At 40.8% G+C, this 11110-nt stretch overlaps 1 protein-coding gene across 2 annotated transcripts; it reads left to right on the forward strand.

Moving 5' to 3' along the window:
* Positions 1-229: 229 nt before the first annotated feature.
* On the forward strand, positions 230-11110 carry Col4a1 (Collagen type IV alpha 1). 2 transcript variants are annotated; one of them, XM_036373480.2, is made up of 9 exons: positions 230-266; positions 932-1021; positions 4728-4776; positions 4847-5797; positions 5869-6365; positions 6428-7878; positions 7977-8945; positions 9002-10146; positions 10227-11110. In XM_036373480.2, the coding sequence occupies exons 2-9, from the start codon at positions 999-1001 to the stop codon at positions 10485-10487; spliced, it is 5346 nt and encodes a 1781-aa protein (XP_036229373.2). In that variant the 5' UTR covers positions 230-266; positions 932-998; the 3' UTR covers positions 10488-11110. The 2 variants fall into 2 exon arrangements, with proteins under 2 accessions (XP_036229373.2, XP_014096194.3); XM_014240719.3 differs by lacking the exon at positions 230-266 and adding an exon at positions 318-747.

Genomic DNA, 11110 nt, shown 5'->3' on the forward strand with positions numbered 1-11110 from the left:
AAAAGCTGATCGTGAATAAAGCTTATCATTTACTGGCACAGTGAGTGCTCTATCTCCTCCAACAATCCGTGTGAGCTGTGCCTCTCACACATATTATGCTGTCAATACCGTGCGCACACACACACACATGAGCAGAATTATCGTACATATACCGTATTTAGCATACGACGTGATTGAGTATGAGGGATCTTGGTTGGCGGGCAGCTAGTGAACGTTTGCCGTTGGCTGGAAGTTATACTATAATTAGTCGAGTGTTGCCTTCTAAAGTAAGTGGCTGCTTCTAGTTCTGGTGCGCCACTGGCACTTTGTGTCTTCATTTGTCGTACATTTATTCTTTCTTGTGTTTTGTTTCTTCATTTGTGGTTGTTTGTGTTGCTGTTGGTGTTAGTGTTTGCTGCGTTTGCGGGAATTATGCTCGTCTAGCTGCGTCGGCAATTCGAGCATTCAGTCCGCTCCAGACGATCCATAGTGTTAGATCGCTTTAGGAAGCCCGTCGTACCCGCACAACGCGCCAGGGTTGATGGGGTTTGAGGCAGAATAAATTCGCCTTATTTTAATTTTGAATATTTTCGTGTTTCCTATTCCGTTCGTTATGTAGTTAAACGAAAAAAAAGAAGATTAGTTAAACAAATGAATATTTAATAAACGATAAAAAAATACGTGGACTTTTTTATATTTAGTTGTTTTTTACTTCATTATTACTTTTAATTAAATCTACGAACTGAACTAAGTGGCAACAATTAAAAAGTAAATAATTTTTTTTTATAAAAAATTAATACCATGTAAAGTGTTCAATTAAAAAATGTGTCAAAATATTATTAGTAATTTTTACTGTGCCTCCTGTGTTGTTTGCTTAATAAAAAGTTTTCGTTCAATAATTATATACTAATTTTTTTCATAACTCTTATAAACGTTTATATTATTTTTTAAGGCTGTTCACTATTTAATTTAAAAAGTTGGATAAAGTGAGAAAGGAGCGCTTGCATTGAGCGTTGGGCATGATGGTGCCCCACTGGAAGCGGTAAGTGCCAACTTAGCCCTGCCTAAGTTACGACAAATACATTTTCTAATTTTTAAGCAATAACTGCGAATATTCGCGCTTAGGAAAAAAATATGTACATACTATAGCTCATACAAAAATATAATAAAATAAAACAAAATAAATTGCAAATAGAAATAATTAATTTTTTATTTTCTACATAAACTGATTTTGGTATTATTTTAGCACGAAAAAAAAAAATTTTATGAAATAATAACATTATTTGTTGGCCCCACATAATCTCAATTTTATAATAAATATATCTTAAAAACGCGTTTCAATATTAACGAACATAAGAAGAAATATAAGCGTGTTTTAAAAAATAAATTTATAAAATTTATATTCCGACGGCAAAATTAGAATTACATACATAAAACTAAAAAAAATGTTTATTTTATATTTTTACTTGTAATAAATTATTTTTTATATTATTAATTTCTTCATTACTTATGGCGTTATAATTTCAAAAACTTATCTTACTTCCGTTAGATCTTAATGAAAGATCCGGTTATCGATACATCCGGTTACAAACGCTCCTAAGCAATACCATCCATCGTCTGGATCTTCGTAAGTCATAGGTGGACTGTGGTGCTTTAGTTGCAAGCTTATATAATTAAAAATTATAAATGTGAAAAAAATATTACCCATCATTGATTTGCTATAAAGATTTTTGAAATCGCATTGCTATTTTACCTGACACTGGATTTCTTTAACATATGTATACTAAATAGAAATACATTTATAATACTCAAACTCAAAAAAATCTAAGTAATACTGGAATTTCGGAACGAATTTTAGGCTTGCATATTTCAGCCAAAGAAAAAATTTCAAGTTTTAAAACTGTTTCACAGGCTTACCATTCAAAGACTAGCGACCAATTTCGAATAATTCTTTGCCTCAATACCCTTTTAGCACTTAAGAAAATTGAAATACATAAAGTGTGCGAATTTCACTGTTAACACTAGTCGTTAAGCAAAGAAAACTCTCTTATCACATATCTCTTTGTTTAGTTCTCTTTCAATAAACCCAATATTCATCTCGTCGCCTACAACTAAGCAATAAGCTCTTCTGAAGATTTCTTCAACAGAGGTAAATACAGAAATGAAAATGTAGTTGTGTATGTATTTATGTATATGTATGCAATATTCAAATAAGTTTGTGGCTCGGCTGCCATTCGCGCACATATAGAGAGGCCTATACAAATCACACAAGTCCAAATGTTACTCTTTACAACGTGTAATTTTGTTCGAATATGGAATTAGAAAGCTTTCTTTAATAACTTCAAAGCTTTTGCTTCAGTATTATGTTATTTCGCCTGCGGTGGGGTAAAAGCGAAACTAATATGTCCTGATACGGTTTCTGCTACGATCAGCGTCAAAAGAGATTTTCTAGTAGCCACCCCTCGCAAGCCAATGGCAGACCTAATCGAGTGCATCGTCTGAAAGACTTGTGTATAATGTATTCATGGACGCAAAACGATTTTAAAATCAAGCCTGAGATTGTTTGTAAAGCAGATGCCTAAGTAATCAAAACTGTTCACAACTTCGAAGATATGAGAACATCTTTTCTGTTTATGATATGTCATAATGTCAAAATTGGAGAAAATCGGAGGCCCCATATACCTAATGTCACAATTTTTCACTTTTAGTTGGCTCTATACCACATATATCGGTCAATATGTAAGAAAACATATATTATTAGATACTATAGCTTAATGCCGAAAATGTGTGAAATCTGTTCGCGAATTATCCCAGCTCTCCTATACTATTTAACATAATTTTCGTCATTCTAGCAAACTATTTTACGAATAGTATGTTGGTATGCTCTGGAGTATACTTGAGTAATGCAAACAGTCCACATCTACCTCTGGTTGATAATTTCCTCAAAACATATGCCCAATATATTAAATTAAGCCTATTTGGTTGAGTATGGTGGTATATCATATAGTAAGTAACTAAGTTGATTTAAATATAAATATCTCGGACACGAAGCAAAATATAGTAATGAAACGTAGTAAGTTTAATTGTATTTTGACAGTAGCCCGAGTTAGTCCACCTATAACACCAAACTTCTAAGAGTATCAAGGGTTTACAAAGTTTTAAGATATCTCAATTTTTACTTAATTTACCGGAATACAGTTCGATTAAGCAATTATTTCTAATATTATTTCTGGCTTGTGGTTATTCAGTTGGGTTTAAGTGTCGCTATAACAACAAGTCATATGTAAAAGCATCCAGTATTAGGTAGGTTGTATTTTTTAATGCTTTTAGTAGTTTTAAAATATCCCTATTTAATCGAGGTGGTCGTTTTGAGTAAACTCTTATAGTTTATGGGATATGCACATAAAACCTTCTCAAGGGGGATTTTTTATGTACATAAATTAACTTAAATGTACTTATCTCTTATTACATACTCGTACATATGTATAAGCAAGTGTTGTTCTTTAGATATTAAAATATCTATATTTAGTACAAAGTAAGAGGAAAATTTTTATAAATTTTTGAGAGTGTTGGACTGAAAGTATACATTAAAATAGAAATATTTCGATATACTTGTAGAGTAACCAACGTAAAGAAAGAGATTGTAGAGATTGAAGAGATAGAGCAATAGTGTAAATCCATGTAAATGTAAATTAAAGATAACAACTATTTCTTAATGGCTAAGTTTGAAAATTTTTGAAGCTCAAATGTAGGACATTATTTTCAGACATGTGCAAGTGTGGTATGGGGTCTAAACTAATACCATTTAAATTGAAAGCTAAATGATATTATGGAAAACGAGGAAACGACACGCTCTAAATTTTATGCGAAATCTGAGAGATTCACCACTAATTTCGGTAAAAAGTCAAAACCATAGGCAGAAATATGAGGATCTCAACATTTCTTATCTGGGGGCTTGAAATATTGTGATCTGATTTTGCAAATTTTTATTCAGATATCTTAATTGGTGCTTCATTTATATATTGTAAAGTAGAAGAAACAGATGGAATTGTGTTATATAATAGGAAGGCATGGCTGTAGTCCGATTTCGTCCTTTTTCGAAGAAAAACATAATTATCTCAGTATAATAATTGTTGTTAAAATTGGTTGAGCAGTTCTTACGATATAAGATTTAACCTAAAAGTAGGCGATTCCTCACCCATTGCCTACCATATTTTATACCAAATTGAATGCTTCTGGCGTTTTTCTTTAATGACTTAAGACATTTAATATTTTACGGTATAAGCTTTATTTGAAGGTCGTGTGTGTTTATTTCTAATTTGTGGATATAGCTTTACTACTTGGTGACTTTTGTACTGAATTGTTTGATTCCATTCCGTTTTAAGCTGCTCTGAAAACATTGGTATCCTCAGAGTGTCAAAGAACACGTCTACCAGCTTTTTTCTCACTTTTTACTCAAGTCCTTATAGGGACAAACGAACAGACAGTCAGACATTCGGAATTCAACTTGTCTCGTCATTCTGATCATTTGGTTATATATAATATATGTATATCTTTCTCGATTAGCTTATAATAATACAACTCAACTTCAGTGCATAGAAATTCCAACACTATACTTCCTTAGAGGAGTATATTTTTTCGTTATTCCTACTTTAACGCCATAAGATATGTGGTGCACATAATATATACAGTTACTTCTACTAAGCCTCTGTTACCTTTTATTAACAATTCGAATTTTCCTTTTTTAGGCTTATTTTTGCCGCTACGATAGCAGGAGCGTTACTAGGCGCGAATGCGGTAGGAATAATTATTATTTGTGCAAAAAATTTTTTTGATTTATGAATGTTTTTTCATTTTTATTAATTAGCAATTTTGGAAAACTGCCGCCGATACTGGTGCAATTTATAGTCCACCAAAACATTATAGAGATGAATCGTTGCCTCCCCGTACACCGATTGATGATAGTTATGCGATATTAGATACTGTAGGAACAAATCGAAATGGACCACCAAGAAATTGTACATCCGGCACAGTGGGTTGCATTCCGAAATGTTTTGCTGAAAAGGGTAATCGCGGTTTCCCCGGTGAAGCCGGCCCGGCCGGCCCTAAAGGTATGTCTGGATATCCAGGACCTGAAGGCCCGCCTGGCGATAAAGGACAAAAAGGCGATCCCGGTCCAATAGGTCCACGCGGTTACAAGGGTGAACGCGGAGTACCCGGTATTCCTGGTATGCCTGGTGTACCTGGTGTACAGGGTATTTCTGGAAACCCCGGTGCTACTGGTGCTCCTGGTAAAGATGGTTGTGATGGTGAAGATGGACTTACTGGTCTGCCAGGTCTTAGCGGAATGCCTGGTCCACGCGGTTATCCAGGTCAGCCAGGTGTTAAGGGTGAGAAAGGTGAGCCGGCAAAAGAAAATGGAGATTACGCTAAAGGTGAAAAGGGAGAACCTGGTTTTGCTGGTCGCTCGGGTAATCCTGGCCCCGAAGGTCAACAGGGTCCTAAAGGTGATCGTGGTGATACTGGTCCATATGGTCCATCAGGTCCACGTGGTGATCGAGGTATAAAAGGTGACAAAGGTGCACCATGTTTTGCACCACCACAGCCCGGTAAAAAGGGTGATAAAGGTGAAAAGGGTGAACCAGCTTCTGTGAAACCTTCAACCGGAGAGAAAAGCATTACAGGTGAAAAGGGAGAAAGAGGTGAAAAAGGTGAACCAGGCTCATCTGGCATGAAAGGTGAAACCGGATTAAAAGGAGACATGGGACGAGACGGTGTGAAAGGTGAAAAGGGTTTACCTGGCGGTCCTGGTGACAGAGTAAGTTTTTAAAAGCTGGACTTATAGCGAATATTTTGCAATATCGAAAAATGGTTGTTCGTATTTTTTAGGGACGGCAAGGAAATTTTGGCCCTCCCGGTCCAGCAGGCCAGAAAGGTGATCGCGGTGATACTGGTTTAAACGGTTTGCCTGGAAAACCTGGTTACAAAGGTGAGCCCGGGCGTCCTGGAAAGCCTGGTGAACGTGGATTGCTTGGTCCTCCAGGTCCTCCTGGTGGTGGCCGAGGCTCCCCAGGGGCACCAGGTCCTAAAGGTCCTCGAGGTTATACAGGTGCCCCCGGCCCTAAAGGCTTGGATGGTGTTGATGGCCTTCCAGGGCCACAAGGTTATTCTGGCCCCAAGGGCGGCCTAGGTTTACCTGGTCGTCCTGGTGTTGAAGGTCCTCCTGGAGAGAAAGGAGAAAAAGGTAATGCTGGTCGAACAGGTCCTTCAGGTCCAGTTGGTCCTATGGGCCATACTGGTCCACCAGGACCGGAAGGTCAAAAAGGTGAACCCGGTTTTCCTGGAATTGGTGAAATGGGTTCTAAAGGTGATGACGGTATTCCCGGGTAAGCAAAAAACTTTGGATCATTCAAACTTAGTAATAAATTCTAATTATTCAATCCAACAGTATTCCCGGTCTTAAAGGTCAAAAGGGCGAACGGGGCTTCAAAGGAAATGCTGGAGCGCCAGGTGATTCTAAGTATGGACGACCTGGATCTCCAGGTCGCGCTGGAGCGCCTGGTCAAAAGGGTGACCAAGGACGACCCGGTAACCCCGGACTGAAAGGAGATATGGGTTCAAAAGGAGATGCGGGAGGTAAATGCTCACAATGTCCCGCTGGCTTTAAAGGAGATAAGGGCAATCACGGCTTAGATGGTTTTCCTGGTGAACCCGGTGTGCGTGGTCCACCTGGTGCTACTGGTGCGCCTGGAGAACGGGGTGCTGATGGTATTGCTGGTAAGGATGGACCACCTGGTGTAAAGGGTGAAGATGGCAGGGACGGTTTACCTGGTCCCGAAGGACCTGCTGGTAAAGATGCAATAATCGACTTAAGTCTTGTAAAGGGTGAGAAAGGAGAAAAAGGAGAAAGAGGTTTTCCGGGACCAGCTGGATTGAAGGGTGACCGTGGTGAGGGCGGTATGCCTGGTATAAGTGGTTCAAAGGGTGAAATCGGTACCAAGGGTGATAAGGGCTATGCTGGACAACCTGGTACAGATGGTACACCTGGTAATCCCGGTCGTGACGGAATCGATGGTCTTCCCGGTATAGACATTAAGGGCGAACCAGGCCGTTCAGGTCGTGATGGAATTAAAGGTGACAAAGGAACTGGTGGCCGTCCTGGACAAAAGGGTGACCCAGGAACTTGTGACGCTGATGCCTTGACAGTGCCGGCTAAAGGTAACAAAGGTGACCGAGGTGCACCCGGAATGCCAGGTCCAATGGGTCCAATTGGCGATAAAGGAGACCAGGGAGACCAAGGACAGAAAGGTGAGAGAGGTCCACAAGGCCCAGTGGGTCCTGTGGGTCCACGCGGTTTGACTGGTCCTCGCGGTGAAAAGGGTAATCCTGGAGGTCTGGGTGCCCCCGGAAATCCTGGTAAAGATGGTCTTAGAGGACCCCCTGGACGAATTGGAGAGCGAGGACAAAAAGGTGAACAAGGTATCGCTGTGGCTGGTCCACCTGGTCCTCAAGGACGTGATGGTCTGTCTGGCGAGAAAGGAGACCGTGGTATTCCTGGTCCAATTGGGCCTCGAGGTCCAGATGGAGCGATTGGTTATCCTGGTGAAAAAGGTGATGCGGGCTTGCCTGGACCGACGGGACAGACTGGACTTGTTGGTTCTAAGGGCGACACGGGACCACTTGGACCTCCTGGATCTCCCGGACCCCCCGGAAAACCAGGTGTGGATGGAGTTCAAGGCCGTGATGGAGCCAAAGGAGAACCTGGAAATCCCGGTTATGTTGGTATGCCTGGAATTAAGGGCGAACGTGGAGCACCTGGTAATGATGGACCTAAAGGCTTTACAGGTGCTCCTGGATCCCCAGGAAAGCGTGGTTCTCCTGGTCCAGAGGGCATACCTGGTAGGTATTTTCTTCTAAAATCAGAAATTAAATATATATTTGTGTAGCATATACATATGTAGATACATTTATGTAAAAAATCTATTTATATCATATAGGTATGAAGGGAGACAAAGGCGAAGTAGGTTTATCTGGTAATGATGGTGCAACTGGTCCTAGAGGAGCCCCTGGAGCTCCTGGTTTAATGGGATCTAAAGGTGATATTGGTCCACAAGGACCTCCTGGAACTGATGGTCGTCCTGGATTCGATGGAGAAAAAGGTTCCACAGGTGAGCCTGGTTTCGATGGTCCTCAAGGATTACCTGGTGATGCGGCTGAAAAAGGACAAAAGGGAGAACCTGGCTTATCTGGCTTGCGAGGCGAAGAAGGTCGTCCTGGTGCACCCGGATTTCCTGGTGAGAAAGGCTTCCCCGGTATACCCATTCACGGGCTTCCTGGGCAGAAGGGTGATAAAGGAGATCGTGGTCGCGATGGTATCGATGGACTTAATGGTGAGCCTGGAGAAAAGGGCAATGCTGGCTTCAATGGTTTAAATGGACAAAAAGGTGATAAAGGTGAAATGGGATTATCAGGTGCCATAGGAGCTCCTGGTTTGGAAGGAAGGCCTGGTGAGCCTGGTGCACCTGGTCCAATCGGCTATACTGGCGCAAAAGGAGACAAGGGAGATACAGGTCCCATAGGTCTGGAAGGTCTTAAAGGTGATAAAGGTGTTAAAGGTTATGCTGGTCTCTCTGGAGCCCCTGGTCTCAAGGGTGAAAGAGGTCTCCCAGGACAAAGTGGACGTGATGCAATGCCAATTACAATTAAAGGTGATAAGGGTGAAACGGGTGAATTTGGAGTTGAAGGCTTGCAAGGTCCTATAGGTCCCAAAGGTAATCAAGGTTTACCCGGCTTAAATGGTCAAAAGGGAGAACGTGGCTTAACTGGTGCAGTGGGTATGCCTGGTTTGAATGGTGTTCCAGGTTTAAAAGGTGATCAAGGTCTTGTTGGTGAACCTGGTGCACCTGGACCAGCAATCAAAGGAGAAAAGGGTCTGCCTGGAAGATCTGGAAGAAACGGACGCGAAGGTAACAAAATATAAACTGTACGATTCATGATTAAATTAAAATTTAATTGGTTTTAGGAGCTCCTGGTGTACATGGTCAGAAGGGTGAAAAGGGTTTACCTGGTCTCGCAGGTGTACCCGGTTTAATTGGTTTACCTGGGCCGGTGGGCCCATCCGGTCCCAAGGGAGATCGAGGAGTTATGGGACTGCCCGGTCGTGAGGGTGCTGATGGTTTACCTGGTCAAAATGGTCAAAAAGGTGACATGGGCTTCCCCGGTCCTAAAGGTGAAAGAGGCTTGGCTGGTTTTGAAGGACAAAAGGGAGAAAAGGGTGAACGAGGCATGCCTGGTCCACAAGGCTTAGTAGGTCGCAATGGATTGAAAGGTGATCGCGGCTACCCAGGTTTAGATGGAACACCTGGACCAATAGGAGCACCTGGTGAGAAAGGTTTGACTGGACCTAAGGGTCGGGATGGGCGTGATGGTATACCTGGAGCACCTGGTCAAAAGGGTGAACCAGGTTTAGTACCACCACCAGGTCCTAAAGGAGAACCCGGTCACCCGGGATATGATGGACAAAAAGGAGAACGAGGACCACCTGGTCCACGTGGTTTAACCGGCCTACAGGGTGAACGCGGTGAAAAAGGTGAAATCGGTATGACCGGTCTAATTGGTCAAACAGGACGTCCCGGACTAAAAGGTGATCGAGGTTTGATTGGTCCAGCAGGACGAGATGGAGCTCCTGGCCAACCTGGGCCACAAGGTGAATCCGGTGTGGCATGCACAGCAGCACAAGATTACCTGACTGGCATATTACTTGTCAAACACAGTCAATCCGAAGAGGTACCGCGCTGTCCTAGCGGCCAAATTGAACTATGGACCGGTTACTCAATGTTATATGTCGATGGTAACGATTATGCCCACAACCAAGAGCTCGGGTCTGCTGGGTCTTGTGTGCGCCGCTTCTCTACACTGCCAGTGATGTCATGTGGTCAAAATAATATATGCAATTACGCTTCAAGAAACGATAAAACCTTCTGGCTTTCAACATCCGCACCCATACCGATGATGCCCATCAACAACAATGAGATCAGTAAATACATATCGCGTTGCGTGGTCTGCGAGGCACCTGCGAATGTAATCGCTGTACATAGCCAATCTTTAACCATTCCAGATTGTCCCAACGGATGGGAAAGCCTATGGATAGGCTACAGTTTTGTAATGGTAATGTCTACTCCTTCACCACCGTTTATCATATTTTCATATAAACATATTCAACTTTCTCTTCTATTATTCCATTTTAGCACACTGCTGTGGGTAATGGCGGCGGTGGTCAGGCACTAGCATCGCCCGGTTCATGTTTGGAAGATTTCCGCGCCACGCCGTTCATCGAATGTAATGGCGCTAAGGGTCACTGCCATTTCTACGAAACCATGACCAGTTTTTGGTTAGTCACAGTTGAGAACAATGAACAGTTCCAACGCCCCGCAATGCAAACACTCAAAGCAGGCAATTTACTGCAACGAGTATCTAGATGTACAGTTTGTATAAAAAATTCAACATAAGCAGCAGTTCTTAATCTTGTTTTTCCCCAAAAGCTATATACCATTATATAATTAAAGTAAATTTTATTGAGTAACTTTATGAAACTCTACTCTCAAAAATCGACGAAATCAAACGAAATATTTTATTAATTCAAAATAATCCTAGAACCAAAAAAACATTTTTGGTAACCAATTGCTATGAATTCCTTAAAATACCTAATTACCCATATGTCGCGTACTAGAAAATGCTCATCTTCAGCATGACGGTCACATTATAGTTTCTAGCGATTATAATATGTTGTCGAAAAGTACTTGCCCAAGTCTTAATTATATTGTTTATATAAACAAAAATGAACACAAAAAATCTGCCATTGCCACTAAACTATGAAGTTACAAAAGTTTAAAGCTTCTTGTTTTTTAATTGTAATATTAGCATGTAAAATATAAGCGAATGAAAAAAATAAACATAACTAAATATGTAATATGTGTAGTAGCCATCTAATAAACTGTATATTTCTATGAAAAAAAAAAATAATAAAACGAAACACAAATAACGAATATATCAATTAAACGAAGATTCTAGGCAACACACATTATTTTAACACTAATTACTAAATAAAGTGGAAACTTAAAATTCTATAAAA

This window comes from Bactrocera oleae, chromosome 3, assembly GCF_042242935.1.
Source record: "Bactrocera oleae isolate idBacOlea1 chromosome 3, idBacOlea1, whole genome shotgun sequence".
Lineage (NCBI taxonomy): Eukaryota > Metazoa > Arthropoda > Insecta > Diptera > Tephritidae > Bactrocera > Bactrocera oleae.

Bases quoted from the DNA above. Each gene is read 5' to 3' on its own strand.
- Col4a1 (XM_036373480.2), top strand. From the start codon at position 999: ATGATGGTGCCCCACTGGAAGCG. The intron at 4,777-4,846 runs GTAGGAATAATT...TTTATTAATTAG, and splicing joins CGTTACTAGGCGCGAATGCG to CAATTTTGGAAAACTGCCGC. The intron at 10,147-10,226 runs GTAATGTCTACT...ATTCCATTTTAG, and splicing joins TAGGCTACAGTTTTGTAATG to CACACTGCTGTGGGTAATGG.